Source organism: Mugil cephalus, chromosome 17 (genome assembly GCF_022458985.1).
Source record: "Mugil cephalus isolate CIBA_MC_2020 chromosome 17, CIBA_Mcephalus_1.1, whole genome shotgun sequence".
Lineage (NCBI taxonomy): Eukaryota > Metazoa > Chordata > Actinopteri > Mugiliformes > Mugilidae > Mugil > Mugil cephalus.
In genome coordinates this window covers 14,579,275-14,606,601 of record NC_061786.1, presented here as the reverse complement: position 1 = coordinate 14,606,601, position 27,327 = coordinate 14,579,275, and the positions used below count along the sequence as shown (strand labels likewise).

General features: G+C 44.6%; 1 protein-coding gene across 6 annotated transcripts in view; it reads right to left on the bottom strand.

The window, feature by feature from the left end:
* meis2a (Meis homeobox 2a) overlaps positions 1-18,207 on the bottom strand; it is a 79,333-nt gene extending 61,126 nt beyond the window's left edge. For 2 of the 6 annotated variants that reach the window (XM_047611594.1, XM_047611593.1), the window contains exons 1-7: positions 16,864-17,691; positions 16,153-16,379; positions 14,545-14,686; positions 14,185-14,235; positions 13,747-13,797; positions 13,047-13,196; positions 4,548-4,662 (exon numbers count right to left, since the gene is read on the bottom strand). In XM_047611594.1, the coding sequence (XP_047467550.1) occupies positions 4,548-4,662; positions 13,047-13,196; positions 13,747-13,797; positions 14,185-14,235; positions 14,545-14,686; positions 16,153-16,379; positions 16,864-16,875 (748 nt within the window). In that variant the 5' untranslated portion in view covers positions 16,876-17,691. Of the gene's footprint in view, positions 1-4,547; positions 4,663-13,046; positions 13,197-13,746; positions 13,798-14,184; positions 14,236-14,544; positions 14,687-16,152; positions 16,380-16,863; positions 17,701-18,073 lie in introns of those variants that run through there. The other 4 variants (XM_047611590.1, XM_047611591.1, XM_047611592.1 and 1 more) reach the window with 4 other exon arrangements.
* Between the last annotated feature and the right edge of the window lie 9,120 nt (positions 18,208-27,327).

Below are 27,327 nucleotides of genomic sequence, written 5' to 3'. Positions count from 1 at the left end.
AGCGGACATATCCTGTGTGTTTATGTGCTTTTTTGGCCTCTTTTTTTTTCTTCTTTTTTCTGTTTTTTTCGCCTCGGCCTCTGCCATCACACACTCGAACACAGCCCACGCACACACTCGCAACGCATCCACACCCTTGTTGCTTCAGCATTGTGTTGCGGTGAGGTGGGGGCACTGTGTAAAAATTATCAGCGCTCCAACAGCTGGGAGTGAGAGCCATGAAACAGCAGGGCTTGGGTCTGCTTTATTGTTTATCTGTTGTTTATGGGCCAGTGTTCAGCTTTAATTACTACACTAAATTAAACTCTAACAGGCACTTAGAGGGAAACAGCTAACACGTTCACATGTGTGTCCGCGCGCGCACACACGCACTCAAATCGTATATTTTATATACACAGACACACCTCAGCGATCGCTCCAGAGCCGGAGAATAAAATGCAACAAGGCTTCCATCTTGTGTCTAGCAGTGATTGTGGTTTGTTTCTTTTCTTCCTCTACATGCATTTTTTTGACTCCAAGAATAACTGTCAAAAAAAAAAAAAAGCTGTTGAGTCAAAGGTCCACAACAAGCAGGATTCAACAGGCCTTGTTTATGCTGAGACACCGGGAGTCGTGTCCCCACTAGGAATGACCCCCCTCTGGTGAGCTCAACCACAAAGACCTTGCTGAGTGGGGCCCCTAGCCAGGGCCAATAGAGCTCACCACACTCCCCACACACACACACACACACACACACACACACACAAATGTACCACAACACCATCAAGCGCAGCATGCTCCCTTGGAGCTGAACACTCAAGCTCTCCCTCTCTTCCTCCCTTTCTCTCCATCTCTGCCTCTCCCGGCCTCCCTGGGGAGTCTGTCTATCCGCAGAGCGTGCGGATTGTTCAATTGCTGAGAAAATGTACAAAATGCTTTCTCCCCTCTTCTGTCGAGCCTTTTCCGTCCACAGTAGAATCGGGGAATTGTCGAGAAAGCCCCTTCGCTCGGCACTCAAGATGTCAACGTGGATTTGGTCTTCATGCATAGCTAATAATTACAAGTGTGGACTGGAGCTGGGACATGTACACACACACACACACACTCTTGACACACAGATTCAGCAAGAGGGGAGTGGTGGGGGGGGGAACATTACCTACCATGCTGAATCAGAGTTGGGGATTTACAGTTCACGACTGAGTGCATTCGACTTTACTGTGTTTGGTGTGGGCAAACGTGCAGAGCGTTTCATCACACTGCTCCATCACACTTTCTGCGCTCAACATATTACAGACACCTGCTTGGAAATGAGCGCTATCTTAAGGCACGCACATTCATCAAGTTTAACTCCCTGCAACTGATGTCTCTGATGTTTCCAGATAAGCTTGGAGGAGCTCCAAAGAACAGTTAATCAAAATGATGTGCACGCGGAGCCAATGAAGTTATTGTGCGTTACCTTCTGAACCAGCTCCCCTTAACCGCTGATGTTGTTTATCTAGCCAGAACATAGGGAGTCACTGTGTAAGAGTCAGTAAGTGAAAGCTCAGAATTTGCCCCAAGGGTGATAATTCATATTTTCTTTTTTTTTTTCTTTCCTTTTCTTTTTTTGGAGGGAATTTCTGAGAAAGTTTTTTTTTTTTTTTTAAATGCCTGTTAAGAAGAGGGACTGGAGGGAGGTTGCGGCGCGCACTGTATGGAAACCGTTTTCATGTATGTCAGAACCTTAACTGGCGATCTTTACTGACAGCTACGAACATGCTTCACCTTGGTTTACTGCTCGACAATAAATTATTCCGCGAGAGGGATAACACATATTTGCGCACTTGTTAAATAGTTTTTTTGGCACGTGTTCAGAAAAATGCTCAGAGCTGAGATACAGGCCAGAGATTGAGGAAGTGAACACCGCGAGACCTGTTTGACTGTACATACTGTTATTATTGTTATTATTTGTTTTTCTTTATGGCACGGCTTGTACTTTGTCATTCTCAGAAACGTTTCTGGCATTATCTACTCAACGCGGCGAAGGCCCTGGATCAATTTAGAGTTAAACGTTTCTCAAGCCACAAGCGCAACACACCTTTCGTGACGGAAGACGTCAGAAAAATAAGCTGCCGTTCCTCTTGGCAGCCGAAACCAAAAAAAAGCACCGTGGGTCTCACGCACTCTTCCACTCTCTCCTGCATCCATTCCCGTCTTCCTCAACTGATCCGCGCTGTCACCCCTTTTAACAGGGGCCAAGCTGTTAAAGACCCCATTACTGAAGTGAAGCGCACATTTCACATTTTCTCTGCGGACTTGAGAGCGCAGACTACAAATTTTATGTTGAAACGCGCTGAGATACGAGGCGAGATCATGCGTGGAGTGGAGCGGCGGAGCAGCGGAGAGGAGGGGAAGGTGGAGAGGTTGAGGAGGGAAGGCTCTGTCAGAATGGAAGGGCCAGAGTCGGGGAGTCAGCGAGCGCTTCAAGCGTTAACGTAATTGCAAGAATGTGAAAAATGAGGCGGCGGGGCTCCCGAGCGAAGCGAAAGGTCAGAGCATGCCTCACACAAAACAACTGGCTAGAGGACGGCCTCATTAGACCATTAAATCAGCTGCCCTTGGTCTCTTTCCCTTTTCTCTCCGTCTCCTTCTCCTCGCTGTGCCTACTCTTTCTCCTTCTCTACTCTTTCACCTCTGCACTTCAGTGCCTCTTCCTTCCGCCTTTGTTTAAATCTACGCTTCTTTTTGAAAAAAACTGCTTACTTTGCTTTCACCACAAGGTGTTTCGAGCCGGTGGGCTCTACGTTTGACGCTGCTTGGTGCGGGTCAGGCTCTCGGCCTGGTCCAGACCGGGCCTATCTTGGCCCAGTGAACGGTGCTGTACCGTAACTGTCTTTGGCCCGTATTGATCCGCTGTTACTGGATACGGTGGGGAAAGGAGTCGATAAGTGCTCTGTGGATTACAGGTCACTTGTACTTATGTGTGTAAGATAATCGATAGCCAGTGCATTTCTTTCTCCCATCTCCCCCTCCTCCCCTCCTCCCTCCCCTCCCCTCTCTGTTGCTCATCATCTCCCATGCGTCAGGCAATTGCAAAGATGAGTGCTCTGTCTTTTGATGTGCTGTTTTTGGAATATTATTGCTCAGAAAATGCACATTTAAACCACTGCAATCGCTCAAACTGTTTTAATTTTTATTTTTTTTTTGCATTTAACAAGAAGGCACTGTATATTTCATCGCACTTCTTCTCACTGCTCTGCTCTGCTCTGCTCTGCGTACAGGCTCCATCAAGTGTCACATTATTATTAACCGTTGCCTCCTCGCGCTCGCACTGCCAGACAGACGTATCCTGTTACTTAACCAAGGATTAGTTATCGTTTCTTCTCTCCAACTAGCCTGACGGCTCGTGATGCAACTAGTCCTGACACAGCCAACCGCAGAGGTCTTCTGCGGCCCGCGGCCTGTGGTCAGTAATGGTTCAGAAGCTGCAAATGCCGCTTCGGTCTAAAGAGAAGATGATTTAAACAGCCCCCACCACAGAGCACGCACGCCATCAATAGATTTGATCGCGTATCGGCAAAACAATAGCCTCGAACAGACACAACAACAAAGCGGCCTCGCTCCGCACGTGAGAAGTGTGCAACCCAGTGTGTCAGTTTTTTTTTTTTTTTTTTTTTTGTGTGCAGACGGTGTGATGAAATTTCGTGAAAAGCTCTGGACACAGCCAGGGGGCACACGCAGATTCAGAAAGGAGACCCAGAAAAACACACACGGAGGAGATCCTCGGTGCATTCGAAACAGGGCGGAAGGCAAAAAAAAAAAAAAGAAAGAAAAGAAAAAGAAAAAAAAGAAAAGAAAAGGTCAGGAGCTCATTATCTGTCTTCTTAGTTGAGGCAGTAGTTGCACTTCCTAAGCAATATCCGTCTCGTAGCGTTTTAATGCTCGGCCCCGTGTCAGAACTTACCCAATAGCGTACGCTTCTGACAATTTGCACGTCAAAAGTGATAAGGAGCGTGACAAAAATAAAAGGCAGAGAGCTGGGACTTAAACACACAATCTGTAATAAATTCAAATACGTTTGTTTTGAAATGCATTATTACTGTTTGGCAGGCCGTGTGCTAGATAACACAAAGCTCAGCGAGACGTAATTAGGGGCTGTTGTGCGGGCAAAGTTAATATGGTTTTAATTCAAGCAAGAACTGGCAGAAATATACTATTAATCACCGGCTTTTGTTCATCTCTCCAAATAGCAACATTCTGGAAAGCCTTTTTACTGGGTCGGTGCAGTGGATAAGCGTGTTCATTTTTAGGTGTGACTGTGTTGACATGGATGTCAGTCAAAAAACGGGATAATCCAAAGTGCACTGGAAGGACTGGAACACGTGTAAAGAGAAATATGCAATCTTTTTACCATAGATCTCGCATTAGACAGGGTTAAAGTGTTGGCAGTTCTACCCAGGCATGATGATTAATATGTCCTGCATGGATCCGTGCCTGTCCTGCACAAACCTACGTATGTTTATGTGCGGGTACTTGAGCACCCCTGTACACGTGTGTGTGCGTGCGTGCCCGTTTCTGCATCCGCTCACCTTGTTCGCTGCTGTTGTCGCCGCTCTGTGAAGCGTGTCCCCCGCTGGAGGGCCCCGGTGTGCCGGCCGAGTGTGTGGAGGTGGCGTCATCGTGGTCTCTCCAGGAAGCTGGGTTCTGAGGTTTTGAGGAGGGAGAAAGCGAGCGTGGGATCCATCCATCCATCCGTGCATCCAACCACATTCCCCATCCAGACCACAAACCAGGAGCGGAGAGAAGGAGAGAAAGAGGGAGCGGGCAGGGAGGGAGGAGGGGGGGTGGAGGTGGGGGTGGGGTGAAGGGGAGGAGAAGAAGAAGAAGGTAGAGAGGCCATATGAGTATTCTGGAAACGTTGGAGTGACATCTGTAAGAGTCTAACGGGCCCTTGGCCTGCTTACATTCTCCTGGCAAAGTCCAAGAGCCCCACTGCTTATTCCCCATCTAGCAGACAATCAAAGAAGCTACAATAATCATAGATGAGTAGAAAGAAACTGATGCACTAAAGCAGCTGGCGATAAGTCAAAACACTGTAATCAAAGTGTTTCATTAATGCATGAGAGCAAAACACAGCACTGTTAATGTGGCGTTTGATTTTGAGCGCTGCGAGTAGAGCACTTGTGAGTAATCGTCTAAACACATATGGCAGAGCCCGGCGGAGTTCATTTATACCATAACCAATTGAGACTTCCGTGTCAAGTGAGAAATATAGAGGTAAAAAGTCCAAACACACCACAGACGCCATTAATCATTACCACTGTCAGAAATGAAAATAAGATATGACAGTGATTCTCCTGCTAATCTGCCAAAAATGTGTACACGCCCACACTGACATACACACACGCCCACCGAGGCCCGCAGATATACACACATGCTAATGACATAATAGAGTAAGGAGTATAAACACGCATGCACACGCACTCGGTTTCACGTATACAAAAACACGCCGAAAAAAAAAAAAAAAAAGAAGTTCAACCTTTGCTGGCTGACTTCAAAGAAATCCATAAATGAACTCAGAGATTTTAATAGGACTTTTTCTCAACTGCCCTCCACAGAGCTAATTTTCTTTTCCTCCTCCTCCTCCTCCTCCTCTTCCTCTCCTTAGTGGTCATTCCCACTGCCCTGTCAGTGCACACGGGGAAACAGGATTTTCTACTGTACAGGAAAGGCTTTATCAGTGCCACATGAAGGCAGGCCAGAGGTGGAATTTCCTCTGCCATTCAGGCAACAGAAGGACAGACCGGTCACGTCACTTACTACACTTGAGCCCGCAGACGCGCAGGCTCGCTCGAACGCGCGCCGCACGCGGAACCCCTCGCGCCGGCGCGATAACGGCCCGCGCCGGTCCTTCCCGGTCTAACGTGTCACCTGAGCACGATGACAAAATGTTGGCAGACGCGGGCCCGGCGTTGTCTGGGGCCTGAGAGGAGCAGCCCCTTGAGCGGAGCCCAAGCCAAACAAACACAGGCCTGCACCAAGGCTTCCCACAAACCTCAGCCCACTTCTCAGTTCCTGCTACGCGTTCCCCCTTTTTTTTTTTCTCTCTCTTTCCCTCCTTCAAATACACATAAACACATATACATACATGTGAACGCCGAGGGGAAATGTACGCGCTAACAGTATATTCCAAGAAATGGACCGTTTTCTCTTTTTTTTTTTTTTTTTTTTTACCATTTTGTCCAAACCCGAGCAGATATTCCCTGACGGACTTCTTTTCCCTGGGCTCGCAGAGAGGCGGCCTGCCTGCCTCCCCGCCTGCCTCCCCGCCTGCTCGCTGTGGCGCCCCAGTCAGAGTGAGCTGTACTGGAGGAGGACAGACAGGATAGAGCCTGGAGACTAATAGAGGTTTGGGAAACAGAGGCTATAAGACAAGCCGCTGCCGAGCTCCCCTGGGCACGCAGTCCTGATGTGCTGCTGCTTGTTCTGCTGCGGAGGCGAGGCTGCTGCTATGCCTGTGAGCGAGGCCCTTTTATCTGCTAAGTTTTTTGGGGAAGGCGGGCTGTTTTCTCAAACGGCTCAGAGCTGAAAACAGCAGACAGAAACACACAAGACCCTTCAGACCCCGCGCTCCACTCAAGGCCCTCTCAGCGTCAGCTGTTCGCCGGATGGCAATCAGATAAAGAGCTCGGAGAATTACTCAGAAGAGGGGTAAGAAGACAGGGCGAACAATAGCCCATGCGTGGGTTTCGGCCCTCCAGAGCGTGTGCACGGTGGGGGGGGAAAAAAAATGTCCCCTCTCTGAGAGGGATGGGTGATTGTGATGTGTTCATTCTCCGAGCAACTGATCAACACATGGCACACTTCACGGAGGCGAAGTCTGTAGCTACGAGCTATTCCCAGGTCTTCTTAGCGCAGCGCAGGCCCAGTCAAATCACTAATGTGGGAAAAGCCCGTCAACCCCCTTGAAAACGGTCTAATTCCGTCTTTGTCGCATGCAACGCGGGGGGAAGGAAAAAATCGAGGTAAAAACCCAGACTCCCAGAGTGCATAATGTATTTAAGCAGAGCTGGGCTCTGTGCTCTCAGAACGGGGCTGTTGTTGTTCCAAGAGAAGAAAATGACTGGGTTCTACTTCCTCACAATGAGACACCCACTGCCGGCGAGACACAAGACAGACCTGAAAAACTATGCTCGCTGCTCTCACACACGCTTGCTCTTTTATTCGGTCTCTCTCCCTCACACTTGCCAGCTATGGCCACAGCATGGTTTTAATGCAACAGCGGAATCGATAGGACTTAATTTAGCTATCATTGCGGAGTAATGTGTCATTTTTAATGGCGCTGGCACTAAATTAAATTCAAAGACACCTCAGCTAATGGTGTTAAAGGGAATGATATTTTGCTGTGATTTGCTACCCTGCGGATTTAATGGCCCTGTATGCAGGGATATAGATAAAGCTTTGTTAGTGTGGCTCTTGCGGGGCAAAAAAAGGAAGACCGCAGCACTTTATATGACCTAATAATACAGTGCACGTTAGGCCCGGCGCACACGCGGCGAGCGCATACTTCTTCTTTAATACCTTTAAGTAAGTCACCCCTCATTCATAACCGCGCCTGTACAACAACAAATATCAAAACAACGGTGTTAACTTTCGGCGCTCAACAAGGCGACAAAAGCAACAGCCTTTCCTGCCCATGAATAATTTAGAGGGCCTCTCCGAGCCGCGGAGGGGTGCATCATCAGACACTGCACTGCGCAACACAAACACACACACGACCATTTTGTCGCAACCCCCGCGGGCCCGACAAAGTTCAAACAAGTTGGAGGAAAACAATCATGTCACCCGAGCGGTCTTCTTCAACCTACACGAGGAGTCCTCGAAAAAAAATATGAAAAAATAAAAAAAATGAAGCGAAAGACGCGGGGAGAGAAAAAAAAAAGCCTCTTGTACATGTGACTATTCCCTAAAGCTGAGCATAATTAGGAGTCAAACATGGTTCACTCCATGCTCTTCACTAATTGTGTTAAAGAGCAGTGTTACCAGGAAGAGGAGGAGGAGAACGCCAGCGAGCAAATACACATACATGTGCGGCTCGCACACAAACACACACACAATAGGACTAGATAGAGAATAAGATACAAAAGGAGCGTGGTCTCTAGGGGCAGGCTTTTCTATTTGCCGGGGTTAGCAACAGCCGGCTGATAATACAAGTTGTAATTAAAATAAAAGCAGGAGACAATATGGGAAGGAGGGCTCGCAGTGCAGCCAGGCCGCAGGAGAGCAGGAGAATGCTGCCGTCTCCTCCGCTCCTGTCCCCTGTTTCTCATTTACAAACACCTGCCTGGCACAACCGCGCTCCCCTCACTTGCACTCTGCCTACATCCCTAGGAATTTCAAAACAAAATTGATTTAGCAGCATCATTGAATTTCCCTCAAATTCCCCCGGAACCCGGGGGAGGGGGGGATCTGCCGGCGTGGTAGCAAGCGTTTTTCAGTCAGGCCGGGAGCGAGTGGCACACAGCGGAGAGGAGCCGCGGCGATCCCGCTCCGAAACATGCACAGAATCGCTGACGCACCAGAAAACGCGCGGGGGCCGTAAATCACGAAGCGAGCTGACATTTCAAGACACATCTTGCCACATGGCATAAACAGAGAAAAACTCTGCGCACGTACTTCTTCTTCCTTTTTTTTTATTCATTTTCTTTCTTTTTTTTTTTTTGTGTTGGGTTGACCTCGTAATTACATACAGCCAGTTTAGAAGAGTGTAGGTGCACCTCCACCGAACAGCTGAGCATTTACAACACCCTCAATTATCCCGAATATAAAGAGTCCTTAATTTAGCAGCTAATAATTCACCACGGTGTGTTTTAACAGACAAGAGGGATTGACTGATCGTATTTACGCCCGGGAACTTTCTCCGAGGCAAAAAAATAATCGTACGCGCGATCGTAAGCTGCGAAGCCACGCCGCGTGCGCGTAAAGTTGCCTCGGAAAGAGAGACTAAATAAATAAAAATGTGATCGCTGTTGTGATTCATAGGTTTGGCACACGTCAAAATGACATAAAACGGCAATAGGAAACTGACAGTTTATTGCAGATAATGCTTTAATTTCACCAATAACAAATAAATCAAAAATACGATTTCAAATGAATTCATGCCCAGGACTATCATTAACTGCGTGTGCTGTGTTTCAGTACACTTCAACGTACACGTGAACTACAGAAAAAAAAAAAACGTTTTTCCCCGCAGTCATTTACAGCTGCTGAGGAAGGGGGAGAATGTGAGACGCAACAAGTGAGCATAGCCTCTCTTCATCCACAGTAGCAATGATTAGATATGCCTGCCAACAGGGCCCTGCCTCTGAACACTAATCAAATAGGAAATGTAAAGCCAGACATCCCACCATCACTAAACAATTGTGTGGAACAGACAGCGCGGGCCAAGTCAACAATGCGCTGTTTTCACGAGGTCCAAACGTAGTCGGTCCCCGAGGAGAACAAAGCTAGCAGAATTAGAACACCTCCGAATACTGAGAAATTCCACGCTCCAGCGGGCCGGCTCGACCCGAGGGGCTCGCTGTCCGCGGGAGGAGGGGCTCGCCGTGCACGCCGCACGGTGACATGCAGAGACAGGACAGGACAGTTCAGGACAGGACAGGACGTCCCTCAGCACCCGGTCTCCAGCGATTACACAGGAAACCGCTGCGGAGGATCACGATGAGCTATTGCAATTCTCGATCGAACCTGTGACGTCAGCGTGTGACTAATGGCCTGTAGCACCCACAACCTTTACCAGAGATCTAAACAGAAAGGGCTTGTTTCCCTTTCCCACCCCCTCCCACCCCCTCCACCTCCACAGCCGTGCAGAGACAAGATAATCGACACCCTACAGGAGTTAACTCCCTGAGGAAAATTCTCCAAAACAAAGCGCTGGGACCTGAAACTCCCGCACAAGTTCCCTATAACAAATGTGGAACTATGCAGAGACTCAGCCTCAACAGTGTATATAATACATATGCATTAAGGAAATGGGGGAAAAAAGCCTTCTGCCAATATGTGAGCTCGACAGAGGAAGCGGCACAATGGCACAAGAAGACACAAAGGCTAATTCATTAGAACAGATAATACTCAGACACTGTTAATTCTATTTGTCTCCCTAATTGGATGTAGCACAGAAGAGATAGAAATTTTATTCATTAATTAAAAGACAAGCGACCAAACCGCTGACAAGTACACACACACACACACACGCCATTCAGAAAACTACACAGCTCTGTGTTCCTCGCTATCAACCCTCCACGTGTAATGCCATTTTTTCTTCCCCCCCTTTCTTTTTAAATGGGATGGAGTTGATCTGAGGAGGGGCAACGAGCCGGGGGCCTTGGGTGGGCCACACCGAGTCGAGACAGCCACCGCGAGCAAATAAGGGAAATCAACAGTGTCAGCGGGGCCTCATCCCACTCTCTCCATACTATAATCCAATCATCTTTAAGACAATGCTGCATTCAAGTGTAAATAAAACCGCGCTTGTTATGCTCCGCTGTCAGGTACGAGGAGGGGAGAGGAGGGGAACGCGGCGGAGAGGGAAGGAGACACGCAGGCGTACACAAGTAAAAACAAGCTCAACGGGCGAGCCTCCTCCTCAGTGAAGAGCCTCATCATCTCCAGAAAAACCAACTTTCACCCAAATGAGATGTAGCCCAGGGCTATATATTAAAAATGCATATCAAAGCAAAGAAAAATGGACGTGAGAGATTCTAACTAAATAAATTAGCATATCTAACTATCAAGCCTCCTTCCTCTTCTGCATGAGACACGAGGACAGAAATGAATAATAAAACACAGCCAAATACAAGAGAATAAAATAAATAAATAAATAAATAAATCAAGACAAGTGGGAGAGGGATTGCTTTCCATCCTAGCGGCATCCCTTTTAGAGCCAAATGCATTTTTGGTGTATTGTTTCCAATATTCAAAACAGATTTCGGGCAAGCTGGACTCCTTTCAATTAGACACGGAAATTACTTCTGAAGAACTTAACTATTTATTACGAGGCTCTCAGATCATGGCTGCAGCGTGCACGCTTTCTTTTGCTTTCTGCAAGCGTCGTTTCCCACTTAAGCCTCACACATGTTTTCACGTGCACTTGTGTGTTTTTATATTCATTTCAAAAAAAAAAAGAAAAAAGAAGAAGCTATTTATCTGGTTAAGTGTGTATGTTTCTGTCTAAGGTATTAAAATCCCTTCTCGACACAGCTCTGAAACCAAACAAGGAAAGAGAGAAAAAAACAAATAAATAAATAAAAAATAAAAAAAAATAACAAAAAATAAAATAAAAAACAGCAACTCTTGCTTTAGTGAATATCAACCCAGCAGTTGGGTATAATAAAAAGTTCATTGGTGCCACAAAAGTGAAATAAATCCCTCAAACTTTAAATGCCTAATGAGGTGGTCATTCCAAAGGACTCCAAGATAAATGGCTTGTCACGCATCCCTCTTTGTTTATTGCTGCTCCAGATTTGCTTTATTGGCATATTTAATTTTCTAATTATCAAAATATTTCTTACAAGTGAACCCGGATGACAAAGCTGTTGTCTGTGCACTGGAGGCACCATTGGAAATTGGCTTGATCATCAGCCATCTGCCATGGAACTAAACAGCCTAGTTTATCTAATCTCTACAATATAAACAACAGCATGCCTCATTTCTGCACTTGTGCTGAAGGACCACAGGGTTGTCGTTTTGACCGTTTCCCGAGACCAGCATCGGCATCCCCGCTCTAATTGTGTGTCAGTCCACCTTGTGCAGCGCGCTGCGAGGTCCTGTAAAGGCGACGGGGCTTTCAAAGGGAATCCACCGCTATTAGGCCTATAGCCAGACCCAACAGATGCAGCGGAGGGACTTTGCATAACACTTAAATCTGCTTTAATTCCTAATAGGCTTGGCCTAGTGCTGCGCAGATATTAACTAGTCACTTTGTTACACTAGCAGCTCATTTTTTTTTTTTTTGCCCTCCTCTCCACCAAAACATTAGCTTTATCGCAGGCATGCAAGGCGCAGTAATTCACAGATATCAACTCAATACTACACTGTCAGCTCAATGCATCCTGCGAGGGGCGGGAGGGGGGGAAGGGGCGGGGGGTGTAGGGGTGGTGGGGGGGTATTCCGTGTTTATTGCGCCGAAAATGCACAATTTTAACCAGAGAATCGATCTTCAAATTTAAAGCTACTGTACTTCAGGTGCATATAATTGAATTCAGCATTATGGAGCCTGCAGCCATAAAGCGGGGAGCAGAGGAGAAAGCAACTGCAGAGCAAACCACACGGCAATCAATACGAAACAATTAAACACATTAACATCAACGGCAATGGAAGGCCTCCAGACGAACCATCATATGCCTTGTGAACTTGACATTGATGGTAAGCCTTTAGCTCTGAGATCTCTTTCAATAGGCTACCACTTTCTCCACCTCTGCAGCAAAATCCACAGCTTTACGCGCAGGCCATATCCAGCTCCCACAGCCCCAAATATAAAGCCCTTTTCTTTTTAAATATTGGCCTAAAGCTATAAAGCTTAGCACTGATACCCTGCTTTAACGTTAAACCTGCGTAACAGATAATTGCCTCACGTTTTTTTTTTTTTCCTCCTTCTTCCAGCGTGCAACTCTCCATAATGCAGGGCAGCGATTTACACACGCGCACCCAACTAATGCACATGCATACACACCAACCTTGAGCAGACAAGCGAGCACGGACGCATTACGCACACATGACTGGCCCTAATCAAAAGACTAAAACAATAACTCAGTCTATTGTATCACATGTAGCTTTTGACCTTAGCACATCGATCGGCAGATTTCCCTTGCAGAACAGAGCACGCTCTATTTACAGCAGGGTCACACGAGCAGAGCCGAAGCCGAGTAAAAAGTTGGCTTTATGAGACACATCAAACAGTCGGATTACTTAAAAATAGCCCTTTGGTTCCTCCTATGCGTAAAATACATATGCACAAGTGTCCTCTACCAGCAGCACGCTCACGGACACAAACGGCACACACAGTGGATATAACAAAGGTTACTACTTACGTGATCTGCAAGGTTAGTCGACGATCCCGAGAGTTCTTCGTGATCTGATTTTGAGCTGCCATCCCGTTCGTCGATAACTAGATCTATTGGCATTTTTCCTTTCAAACAACTGATGTACCGGTGGCAAAAATTGTCGCAGAGCTCATGCACCTACAGAAGAAAAAAAAGAGGAAGAAAACATCTTTTTTTTTTTTTTTTTTATTCCAGGATGGGGAAACGCTTCAGCCAGTCCAAGAATAACTCCAATTAAGGGGCATTATCGGCGGCGAGGAAACAATAGTGAAATTGTTGCAGAGCTTATTATTCTCCCGAGACCCGAGCAACAAGTTGGACGACGAAAAAAATAAACAGCACACCGTAAGCTGGCGAAATAATGAGCAGCTGAAACCAAATCTGCGGATCAATAACGACGTGCAACGTGGAGTGAAAATGGCTCTAACATATTTATTTATTTTTCTATCAATAGTCACTTCAGCTGCAGCGGCGGTTGGGTAAATAAAATGGCATATTTTATGAAAATGGAAATCCTTAAACTTTCTCTAATTGCACTTCAGGTTATTTTAAAACATGTCCAAATGAAAACTGCATGGCTCCAGCGAATACTGAAGCGTGATTAATTATATCAGTTACATGCTATACAGGTGGCGTGATTTGCTTGGCACATGCGGAAGCCTCAAACGTAAAGATGAGTCAAATTTACCTTTTCTAGTTCCAAGAGATGAAACCGTAATACTTGTATGGCTTGTATCATCTGGAAAAAAAATAAGGAGATAAAAATAATTCACACGATAGAATTGATATTTTTCTTTTATATTTCTGCATAACAACACGCGACAGATTTTTATTAATATTATATATATATATTTTTTAACAATAAAATAAAGATGCATCTCCCGGTCTAATGAGTAATTACACACACACTGGTCAGCTGGGTCACTCAGATGTGAAGATTGAACAATGACAGCGGCAATTGTGGTCACACAGCTTCACTTCAAAACTGATCTGACATCTCTGCGGAAGTTTAAATCATATGCTCGCGTATTTACTGCTGGATGCTGCGGACACTTCAAAGTATCGGCGGGGTGTAACCGCACCGAAGAGAAGGGAAATTATTCGAGAGACAGAGAGGTGCGCTTACCAAATTGTCCAACTCTGGATTTGATGAAAATAAAGGTTTTTCTGCTCGGACCTAAAATAACACACCAAATGTCAAAGTTAGTTTGGCAAGAAACGGTACGGAATGGTTGTCTATATTTATGCTGGACTGTAACCTGATAATATAAATATCATATTATGAAACAATTAGGTGGAAATTCTGCAGTGAACACACATTAATGTTATTTAATCACATCAAGAGCTCAGGTTTTTTTATTGCAATTAGATAAATATGTGTGTGGAGCACAGAGCTATGCGCCATGACGCAGCCTCAAACATCCATGGGTGTACGTTCTAATATATATTGGAATTGAAAATAAAATAAAAAAAAAAAAAAAATGACCTGTTTGGCAAAGACTGCAATGTCCTCATTGAAGGAGTCTGAGGAGCAGACATCGCCGCCTGCTACGCCGGGCTCCCTCGGAGTACACGTCGCCAACTCGCACTTCTCAAAAACCAGTGCGAGCAGTGGGAATAAAGGGTGACTGCAAGAGGGGAAACACAGCCTGAGTAAAAGCAGCTCACCGGCTCCACGGTGCCCACTGCAAAAAATGTCCAATCAACCTGCAAATCTGTCGGCTCCCTGCTCCTCAAATCCTTATTTTTCTTATTCCAGTTAAAAAAATATATAACACAGTCGGGTTATATATTTTTACTTTTTTCCCCTCGCTGTTAAGTTTTCGCGATTTCCCTTTTAAACAAATGACACCACGTACAATTAGCACAGATTTGGCTTCAAGATGACACTTTTTAGCAGCCGTTTTGAGCTGGAAGCACAAGTGAGCGTGCGCACATGGAATATTTTCCTCCTCGTTTGGGATATTTGAGGGTTTTGGGCTCAGGGTGATATTATTCGACTTGTTGAGACTGACATTTCTTGCAGCGTGCACAAAGGAACGACTGAAGAGAAGTCAACAAAACTCAAACAAAAACCAAAACGGACGCGCTCGACAGATGTCACGGGAATTTTAGAAATTATACAACGTGCGAGTGTGATTAAAATGAAACCGTTTCGCAGCACCGAGGAGTTACACATTTATCACTCAATAGGCCTTGGTGGTGCTGAATAAAATGGGCAAACTCTAACTTTCAGCCACTCAAAATCAGGATAAAATCACAGGAATAATTTTTAGGAAGAGATTATAATTTCAGACGAAAAGCGGTGTCCCTGTTATTTGCATAAATGTGGCAGTGCGTTCTTCATTTATAAAATTTTGATTTGTGTTAGTATAAAAAAAATAAAGGTACTCCTCTCCCCATATAAAACGAGAGCACAAGAGATGAAGTGGATTTAGTTTACACCACATGCCAGATTATACTGTATGCGTGGATTATAGCACTGTCTGTGTACGTATTAGTAAACGATAGGCGTAATCATATTTTCTGTTTTGCAGCCATTAGGCAGAAGGTGGGTTTTCTTTTATTGTTTGAGAATTATCTGATGATATAATTTTAAAGTGTGTGTCTCTTGCAACGCCTTCTGTGTGTACGTGGGTTACGGCAAACACGTTTTGAAAACATTTCTGAAGTTTGTGCCGGCAGGAAGACGAGAATGGTAATATTAAAAGTTCACAACACGGAACAATTGTTCTGATGTTGGAAATACTTTTCTTTTCTTTTTAAATATATCCCTTTACGCGGCAGGGTTTCAAGACTGGACTATTTGAGCAGGGAGCCGACAGTATTATTTTATAGATTGTATTTCAAGCTCAAGACTTGTACTCTTTACTTACTGCAGGCTTGACGGTGCCTTGTACAATGAGTGTAAAATTACACGCCAACAAAACTCCCCTAAACAACAATAGGGCTCCAAATTGCGGTCAAATCGGCACAAAACACTATTTAAATTTGGTGGAGGGAGAGAAACTCCGACAAAACAAAGTTAGAGAAACGCAAAAAAACTTCGCAAAAAACACCATTTGAACGCGTATCCCGTCCGTGCAAACCTTACCCATAAATTTGATCTTTATCCCTCTTTAAAACGTCGTTGACAGCAGAGCCCATGCTGGTGGGCATTACGTTTGGATGGGGAGCGTGAGCTCCGTAGTGCTGGCTGGCGTGCAGCGGCGGTCCGTGGTTCAGGTGGTGGACCTGGGGAAGCGGCCGGGGAGCATGCGGGTCCCCGTACATCGACGCCGGGACTCCGTCCATCCCACCGTAATGGGCCAGCTCATCGTACTGGGAATAAAATTAGAGCAAAAGTCAGCGGACTTAACGCTTTACTTTTTTCTGAGCAAATGTGAAAACTGCAAAAAGCATGCCGTCTCATTCTGAATACAAAGGACAAACTAATGAGCTGTTGCTGTGAAAATACGCAGCAGCCGCGGCAGAAAAGCGCCATATACGTTAAATTTGCTACACGGTTTGCCATTACCAAAAACATTTTAACTTCGGTGCTCCCGGAGACGGAGTTTGGTGGGTGAAAAGAGCGAATTAGTTTGGAGTCCTCTGTGAAACTGCTCCACGACTGTCGTGGAGGCAGTGTCGGTAGAAGCAGAGGCTGTCACTTTGCTTGAAGAGTGAGTGCGCTGCAAAAATGTCAAATATAGCGGCTTTGATACGAATACTTTGTAAATTTGCCACCACCCGACAAGAGGTAAGCGATACGTGGGCCTCCCTACAGTGAGTTTGAACAGGTAAGTGTAGGAGATTTAAAACCTACCCTTTGCGCCATCAGGCTGCGCTCCAATAAACTCCTGAATCTGTCGTATATTTAATATCCCAGTCCCGGTTAGAAAGTGATTTAGTGGCAAGATTCCTTTTTCAACCAACTTTGCGAATTCTCCTATTCGCCAGTGTGGTTCAGTTGAAATCGTAGCATCAGGGAGTTTTGCAATTTTTCTTGTTTTCCCTCTTTCCTCGAAAAAAAAGAAAAAATGCGCCAAAGTGAAGGTTACAATCGGCCCATCAACAACCTGCATGTAACTAAACTGTCGTGTCTCATGGCTTTTTGCCACTCCAGCTGTCAATCAAAGCCAGAGGTTGTCAAGGTAATGAATGAATGACGGTTGGTGATGATGTTCAAGAGAAGGACGAATCTTTTTAGTCCGTTTTCATCCCGCAAGTCCGCGTCTCCTTTAATGCCTCCAGATCGCTATCTTGTTTTATTATCGCTGCAAAAAAGGGAAAAAAAGCAGAAGAAATTAAGAGATTGCGATTCGGATCTTTCCTTTCTTTCCCCCCGTAGGTATTTCGTCTATCTGGCGAGACTGAGATGAGTGAGTGTCAGCGAGTGTTGGCAGGTTGGCTGCTAGCTTGCTTATAGAAACAGAGTCAGTTCGCAGCGCTGAGCGGTGGGCGAATGAAATGACGGATCCCGGAAGTAGTGGTGGCCATAGCCAGTCCTACAGCAGCTCCAGAAAAGAGAGAGGAGAGACCAAATCTTGTGATATGCAGAGTATATGCGAGGCACAGGGACGGCTTCAACTCCACACTGGGGGTAAAAGCCAATGCAACACAGCTCCAACTCCCTCCCAATTCCTTTTCGCCGAGAAGAGTCCTAAAGAAAAAGCAGAAAACGTTGAATGAGAGAGGTTTACCAGAGCGGACACTTACACTGGAACTGCTCCGAGTTGAATCAAACACAACACCCACTAAACTAATGGATTTGGGGCAAAAAGTTGATTTTAAAGCGGAATTACGCATTACGAATCCGAACTTTTACGCACGTAAAAATGAAAGCTTATCAAAATATAGGTGTTTATAAATATTTTAACAAATGTCCTTACAGTCAGTGACAGAAAAACAAAAGATTATGCACAGTCTGCCGCAAAGATCTTATGAATTCTGACTTTAATATATAAGCATGGCGCGTACTTGTTATCTGTTTTGAGGGTGTAAGTCGGTGTGCATACTTAATATCTCAGTAATACCTTCTAATCTCACTGCTAATTATTCCTCTGGTCTTTTTAGCAAATTAAACGGCACGCAGCACCCCTCTAAGCCCAGAATGAACTTTTCCAAGAGGAAAAAAAGCTTTTGTGGAGAAAGTAATTTTGTATGTTTCTTTCGACCAATCCCCTCTCTTGATAGAAGCCCGTGCCTTACCTCAGAGTAGTCAATTATCAAAGCTCCCCAAGATCATCAATCATGTGAGGAGATTGAAGTTTAGAGGAGGAGCAACGCTCCGGCCATCGATTGCAGTGGAGCCCTTTTTGGAGCCTGAGCACTTTTACGCACAATACAGAAGCAGGCCATCTATCCCCTTTAATATTTAGCTCCATCAGTGCTAATATGGCATCATGGCTGTATTGATAGGTTCTCACATAAAGGCTCCATTTATTGCTCCGTGACATTTTTGATGGTGGAAATTAATTATTCACAGGTTAGGATTAAGGTAGACACACGCTCAGGGAGATGGGCTGTGGCTACCGTCGGAGGGTCAATAAACTCTCCCAACAAACAAAATACTAAGCAGAGTAACTCGAGGGCTGATTACAGAAATAGCAGAGGGTTTTTTTTTCTTTAAAGGAGAAAAGATTTAATAAATGAAACCGTGACAACAGTTATGTTTGTTGGCATAAAGGGGGGTGGGAAGTGTAGGACTGCAGGGTTTGACAAACGGCTGTGTGGACATTTCAGCGTTCAATTCCCCGGGAAGGAGCTGCAGAGCGGTGCGCAGAGAGCCAAGGCATTCACCGTCTCCAAGTCTCTCCTACACTCTGTAAACACAACCAGCCCGGCAGACTCTGCTATTGAAGACTGATATTTTCATAAGCTAAATACTGTCGTTCACGTTGATTTGTGCACTAACGCTTGAGTGTTTTTTTTTTCATCCTCCTTCTCTGGACAACCATGGTAAGTAACATAAACCTTATACTGTCTCTATCGCTTTGTTGAGGACGCGCGTCCATTCACGGCGCAGCAAGGGGAAAGTTTTCGCGCTGGATTATGAAAAAAAAAATCAGGACAGGATGAAAATATTTTCATAATCATTGTTCACATTCCGCTAAAGCGTACAGTTTAAAAAAAAGGAAGAAAAAAAGGAGTGATTCTTTTAAATCTGCATACCTCTAGATCTTGCGATTATTCCGGCATTTTTTTTCGGAGATTTTGTGGAAATATGTGATTTGCCCCGGAGGAGAGTGATGTAAACACCCGAAGAGCGTGTGAAAATAGGAGAAGCTAATTATGCGTGTCCAATGCACGGCTCCACGAGAAACACATCCTTCCCTATAAAACTTCCAGCAACGACTCCTAACGACGTGAAATTTTGAGCTCGTTCTTTTGTGAACTATTTATTTGCGTAATTAATGGAGGCTATAAACACCAGCTTTTATATTTATGCTGCGAAATGGGTTAAAATCGCTTAATAACGGCCCCTTTTTTATGTGGCATTACACAAGTCGGTGTTTAATTTTGCAATTTCATTTTAATCATCATTCACTCAATAGTTAATTAAAATTAATTCCCCTCGTAAACAAGACATGTGCCAACTTAAACTCCCCTGCTTATAACCTGAGCGCGTTTACAAGGAAGATAATTCCAGGAGGACACCTATCACAGACGATTAGACTTTTAAAAGTAGTTTTATATTTCTTCACTTATTGCGGTTCTTTGCGGGCGCGCGTACAACTCTTACGCGTATGAAAGAAAAAAAAATCAGTAGATGGCATTAACAGGCGGTAAAATTTCATCTGGTGGTGTCAAATTGAGGTCAGTTTAGGGTTAAAGCTCTCGGTGTCCGTGTGGGACATGGCCAGCTGCGTTTGGATTCATTAGAGGAGGGGGTGAGGATCCATTTCAAGGAAAACACTAGTGGGACAGTCACCAGGCTGAAGATCCTCCGCGTGTCACATCCTAAAGGTGCACCAGGACCGCCAGCATGCGACCCGAGCCCCAGCACTGAACTTCCATTCCTCTGTTTACTCTTTGCAGGACTTACAATCCCCTCTCCCCCTCTCTTGCCCCGCAGGGCTCGGTTGTTCGCACACACAAGCCTGTTGCTAAATATGGAGAGAAATGCATTGTTGATTTAATTCCCTCAAAAAGATCACTGATATGAAACGAGCTTCAAATCCTCTTAGTGACCTTAAACACTCCTGGAGAAACAATTGGCGCTCAACCGCAGGAACAAATAAAATCGCTCTAATCTTGTTTGTAACTTTGTTCTTCTCTGGCCCTCTTCAGTATTTGAGATTATGTAAATTAGCAAAGCTGATGTATAGAGGGGCTGAGATAAGGGCTCGATCACAGGCGGGCTGCAGGAGAGCATTTCTTTTTTATTATTATTATTTACATGAACGCTAAAACATGAAAAGAAACAGGGGCACAATTTAACTCAAATGTTAGATTTTGCGCAAAATGCACCGTGCACTGTGATTGCCAGCTGAAAGGGAGACGACTAATTAATTCCCATTAGCAGCTCCGCAAACCGGATTTAGGTTTCTTCATTTGTTGACATATTTTAGATGATTTTATTCATGGTTTGTTTATAATAATTTGTCTCCTCTTGCAGAACGCATTACCTCAGCCATGTGCATCTGAACTCCCTTTGACCCCGCGCTGAAATGTGACTATAGGGTTTCAGAAAGTGGAGTGAGCAACTCAAATACTTGTAAAAGTTTCGCGACTAACTGTAAATTCTTCAGCTCCAAAGCCTCATTTTCCCCTCCACCGATTCTCAGAGTCTGGTGTCAGAGGGTTAGTAAAGGGAGGAGGGAGACAGAAAGAGAGAGAGGGAGAGAGAGAGGGAGAGAAAGGGGAGGCCAAGACGAAATGTAACTGTGGCTTTTCCCGTCATAGGCTCGCCAAGGAAATATGTGGCACTCTAGCGACACCTGGCGGCCGCAGCGGGTGCCGAGAGGCTGAAAGCGTTGTAACAAATCAGAGAAAGGGCCACAAAATACACAAAAACTTAAATAATCAGATTCACGATAAATACGCCTACGAAAAACATCGAAACGCGTGTCTTAAAAATAAAAATTCAGCGTTTACAATCAATTACTCCCGACTCTGACATCGCGGACACGCAAATCCAGGCATTATAAAGCACAGATTTTGTTTTCTTTAAGTCAGGCGTTTTGTTTTGTTGTAGTTTTTTTTTTTTTTTAATTTATTCGCTGGCGATGCCTCGACCATAAATCCAGGTTAACTGTTTACACCCTTCACCGCTGACGCCGTAACAAGACTCTGACTGTGTAACACAAACTAGAAAAATGTGGCCTTTATTAGACGTAGGTTGCCTTTAATTTACGTGGAGGAGGGGGAAAAAGGAAAAAAAAAAAACATTTCGAATTCAGTTTTTAAACATGGTTTTGCATCTCGGTCGCAAACGTGTAAATCAGTTTAAAATTTAAAATAAAATAAAAAAGGAATTTTGAACCAAAAAAAAACTCGTTTGATTATTTTACAGCGATGTAATCCGGAAGAATTTTATTATCTATGATGAGCGTGATTGCATGTTGAAAACAAAACACACAAAAAAAGAACGAATTAAAGCATTTAGATTCGTATTACTATCGCTAAATTAAAGCCTAAAACAGGACTGAAAACATTTTTATTTGCGTAAAACGATGCGTAAAAGCAACCAGCGTTATTATAATAAAATATTAATACTCGAAATATTAAATGATTCTTTATGTTATTGAGATCAAAGATGGTACTATAATTTTTTTTCCCCCTAAACGAATTTCAAATGTGGGTATGCTTTACTCTGGAATTTAAAAAATGTATGCATTTTCCTGCTAAACTATCAGAATCAGCGTGGACTGTCCTCCCTGACTGCAGCCTCTCCGCAGAGTCTCAGCTCTGCTCGGCTGTGACACAGTTTGAGCAGGTCACCGCCGAGATTAGAGCCCGTCGTTAACGCCTGCTCGGATACACCAAATGCTGATTTAATGAGCTTGCATTGGGTGTTTGTCCCAGAATACCTGGTGTGCATGCGTTAGGAACGCCACAGACTATAATCCCGCTGCGTGTCTCTCCTCTCCCTTAAACACGTGGTTTTATGGGGACAGCCTAAAGCACCGTGCACATTCGAGCGTGATTTCTTCTCTCTCTCTCTTTTTTATTTTTTTATTTTTTATTTTTATTTTTTTTATTTCAGTTAGATTGAACAGCCTATAAGGCCCGTATCCAGCCACATTACCAGATGTAATTGAGAGAAGTTTAAGTGGAGGCCGGGAAAGCGAGGAGTTAATAGCGGTGACCCTCTTGCTGTGCCTCTGTCGCTCATCATTTATCAGGCTTAAGGGGCTTAAACAGGCAGCACAGACCCACCTTTTATTACATATCAAACCCTCTCTCTCCCTTATCTACATTATAGGAAATACATGCATCGTTGCCTGTTATGCGGATTTGGAAATAGAAACATGTCCAATAAAGTCGCCCTCCTCCGCTGATCAGAGGAAATATGTCTTTAGGCGCTTGCAGAGACAACCCCAGCGCCTTAAGCCTTTATTAAATTGTCTTAATTCCCCCTCTCCACTTACTGAAATATAAATTCGGCTCTTCTGTTATTTGTCCAGCGCGGAAAAGCGGTAGGAAATGTGAGAAATGCGGAGGTCTTCATGGTTCAAATATGATTAGGAAGGGGGATAAAATTGCGCAGGGATAAAACCACGGTGCCCCCGAGTGCCAGCAAGCTTGTGCAGATTTCAAATGAATGTATGCAGAGGAAGAAAAAAAAAAAAAGTCGAGCATCACAGACAATCCGGGAGAAGAAAAAAAAGAAGAAAACTTATGCTGAAGATGTCACAGAAAAAAAACACAGGTTATTGCAAATAATAATAATAATAATTAATTAATTAAAGGTGAGAAAGCGAGACAAGAGAAAGGATATATTTAGCCCGTCCCACGTGACTTCCGTCATTCCTCTTTATTTATAGCCAGCTTTAATTAATTAGTACTCTTCCTTTAAAGGCAGATCATTAAAACAGATGCTCTTTAACCTCAACTTTGCCTTTTCTGGCAGTTTTAAAATGCTTCTATGACTCAGTTTTTAGAACAAGGAGGAAGAGGGGGTAAAAAAAAAAACTTTAATGCTACAAGAGATGGAGGTTTATTTATTTAAAAAAAAAAAAAAAAAAAGAAAATGCTGGCACAGTTAAAAGTTGAGGTCCATGCCTCAGTTGTCTGCTGGTTTCCTCCAAGGAGAGCTCAGCTAGTCAGCCTGAACGCAGCTGCATTCACGTGGAGCGACCGATTTTGATATTCTAGTCACACAACAGAGTAAACACTGCCCTCCTGTTCAATAAACATCATTGATATGTCCAGCCGCTTGACATGACTTAGACCAAGCATGTTGTTGGATACAAATAATAATAATAAATAAATTAAAAAAAATGCTTAATAAAGTTTAATCTGTACCTTGTTATTATAACTATTTCTATTCACAATTTTAACTTCTGTAATACCTAATAATTTATTGTTTTACTTTTCGAACGAATTAAAGCATTTTAAAACTGATTTCCTCTCTGGTGTTTATTTCGGCTTCGGTGCACATGAAATGCCAACATGCTCTCATTGAATCATGACTCTCTCTCTCACACACACACACACACACACACACACACACACACACACACACACACACACACACACACACACACACAGAGCGAGTATATAAGTTAATCAGATGACTCACCCCGAGAGACAAAAGCTATTCATTTAAATTATAATAAACACGCACTTAAGTGTATCTCCTTTCTCTTTCACGCATTTCCACGGCAACCTCCACCTCACGCCTGCTCCCTTCACAGCATGGGACGGTCCCACTAGAAAAAAAAACTAAACAAAAAAACACTGCTGAACATTTTTAAAAACACACTTGCTTAACACAACACTCCGGCCCCTTGTTTGAAATACTCGCAGCAAACAATGCGGGTAAACAAATGCAGAGGGTTTTGTTTGTGTTTGTTTTGTTTTTGTCCCCTTGCTTTCTTTCTTTCTTTTTTTTTTTTTTCCTGTTCCCATTTCCATCTTTCCTCCGATACCCACAGCCCAGCTCTCCTCCTCCCCCTCCCCTCTCACTCCCTCCCTCCCTCCCTACACTCTGGTTCTGCAGGAGTTCACATGATCAAGCAAGGTACTCAGGTAATTACCTGGCATTGTCAAATAAAGCGACCACTGATTCAAATGAGGAGTGAAATATCAAAGACCAGCATTGCCTTTGCAGCCACTACTTATCCACACAGGAGACAGAGAGGAGATCTGAGAGCTCGGGGACCTGCAGAGAGGCAACAACAACATTCAGCCTTCCCTTACTAGATAAATATCACCAATGGGAGCAACAGAGCCAAACATGCCCAGGTTCACTGGTAACTGCATATTTATTTGTATTACATATCCTACTTATCCATTATGAGCTTGTGCATCCTTTAAAGTGGCCACGGTGCAGCTACAACATTAATATATATATATATGTGTGCGTTTCTGTGTAATTTTGTTTTGCTTTAGTCCCCCGACCCTTTTTATGTGCGTCCCTCTCAAAGGTCAAAGGCTGCATGTGATCGCACTCTGAAGTAGTCCCAGGCAGTGTGGTCGTGCCATGTCTCCGATCTCCGGCTCTATATTCCTGGATCAGACTCAAAAAGGAGGAATAAAGAGAAGAAGCCAGTCACCAGGATTAGAAGTGAACGGCGCATTAATGTCTCTCGGCCGAATCAGCCGCACGACCACATCCACGATGTGCAACGTTTGATTTTTTTTTTCTTCTTCTTCTTTCCTAAAAGTTGCGCAAACTTTTTTTCTTTTTCTCTCTCAAACGCGTCCCCCTTTTTCCCCCTCTCGGCGTAATTTATTTTACGACATAATTCAATACGCCGCGTAATCTCTCCCCCCCCCCCTCGATCCGAGCGGCGCCGACAACAAGGCCTCTGACACTTTGACACGTAAGTGGAAGGTGATCTAGATGAGCAATGTCATTGCTCTGGAAACAACACCTTTATAAAAAAAAAATAATAATTCTGATCCCTTCAACGAGACAAGCGGCGTCCTGGGATTTCAGCGCGGCGCAGAAAGAGCACCTGTAATTTGACTTGCCACGTCTAAATGGAAGTTGAATAGGTTACATTGTGCGGCAACAAATAAAATGCTTGCAAGCGCTTTAGTGAGTGTTTCTTCGTGGTTGGAGGCAAAACGGGGGCTGGCGACGGCGTTTGAGTGTTTAATGCTATAAACACACAGACCCCGGCTCCCTCTGGCATACGGGTGTCTCCCAGGGACACTTTGCATGTTAATATTCATAGAGTGATGGGATGAGATATTAATAATTAAGCACAGTAAAGAAGTGTTCAGCAGTAACACATGTATCTTGTTTTTTTTTTTTATTATTTGCTGCACCTGAGGATGAACCCTCTGAGTCGTATTTCATGACACGGCTCCACAGACGGAGAAAAAGAAAAAGGCACGAGGACGTGCAGAGTGATAAACACGAGCAATAAATACGAATATACATAATTAAGACGTGAGCCACGAGGCAAAGAAAGTGGCGAATTTATAAGGTTTCTCTTATATCAAAAGTCATGCCGCAGCCACTGTGAAATTTAAAATGCTCCTTTTCCCCTTTTTTTGGCTTTTCGCGAATAAGGTGGAAGTCTGAGCGCTTCCTGTTTAACTTTCCAGGTGAAGTACATCAGCACACATTCCTGGTGTTTTTTTTAGTCCCCCCCCCCCCCCTCATCCGTGCAGCTTTGCGGCCTGCGGCTCACGACAGACTGTCACACCGTGATGGAGCTCGAGTGGGGGCCACCAACGATAGGCGGTTAGAGGTCCATACCTGAGCCTCACACTGCCGACGTCTGACAACTGAGGAGAGAGCCGCTCCTGTGCGGCTGCTGAGGGCTGGATGAGGGGGCTGGAGGAAGGAGGGCGCGCGCGCACCGCAGATGTCCACGTTTGCCTGTGTAGAAATATTCCTATTGCAACATAAAGGGCTTTTCAATAATGAGAAGAAGAAGAAGAAGAAGAAGAAAAAAAAGACCTTCACACGATCCAAGTCCTTGAGACAGAAATGAACCATTGATCCACATCATGCGTGTTGACACGACACAAAATCAAAAAGGACGCGGCCGTGAAAGATCCCCCCGCGTGCCTGCCATTCGATTCATGAGCCCCGGAACGCTCAGTACCTTCTGAGTGGAATTGAATTAACAATTTCCCCCAGCTGATTTGGTCTTTTAAAACCCTCATTACACAAACGCATTGTATATATTATCAAATCCCTTCGAGGAATGTGGGACGCAGACTCTATCCCATCATCACCAAGTTGTAATATTATAATCAATTAGCATGGCTGAGCTAATTGTCCAATCTCTCACTCGCTAATTAGCCCCGGAAATATAAATGGGACAAACTAATGCAGCACTCTTTTTTTTTTCTTTTTTAAAGGGGATACACAAATTGAGCTCATGCCTTAGTTAACGCGGCCGGCTTCTTCAGCGGCGTCGTCAATATGTATGAGCCACATCAAAGAGCAGAGACAGAAATGGGGCCTGCACGGAACACGACTGAGATCCAGAATATGCAAATGCTCGGGTTCTTGTTGAACTCTGGTGTTTGCATAACATCGGTCGACGCAGCCCGTGAGAGCTTTTTCTGTGCCACTTGTGTACAGTCTACAAAACACACTGTCCTTTGGGATATTTTATTTAAAAAAATAAATAAAATAAAATAAAAAAAATAGTCACACCCGGAGACGCAAGGACGTTCAGCCTAAATGTGTCTGGAATTACATAATTGCCGGGGGGGGGGGAAGCGGGCTTCGCGCGTTCGCCCGCAAGTTGATCATTATCACTCAGCCGCACGGATGTCAAGACGCGCCGCGCATTTGTCAAGCCGCAGTTTTTATGTTTTTTTGCCCAGACAAAAGGGTGTCAGCGCGCCGGGCGCTGCCGCGCCGATGATTAGAGGAGAGCGAAAAGTTCACAGCGGCTACAGACAACAATCAAACGGCGAGTGAGACGCTCCAGGAAAACCAGGCAGACGTTTGCTTGTGTAACCGTACACTTGCGTTTCCAGGGAGTCGCCCTCGACTTGCTTAGAGCGTGAAACAATAAGCCTACTGTACTGAGCGCAGGGGATGGTGACTGAGAGCCCTTTAACTCACATTTAAGCGCGGTGAACATAAATGTCATTTAAGCCTGGCACACTAAGATAATCCTTTTTCATTTCGCAGACAGAAAAA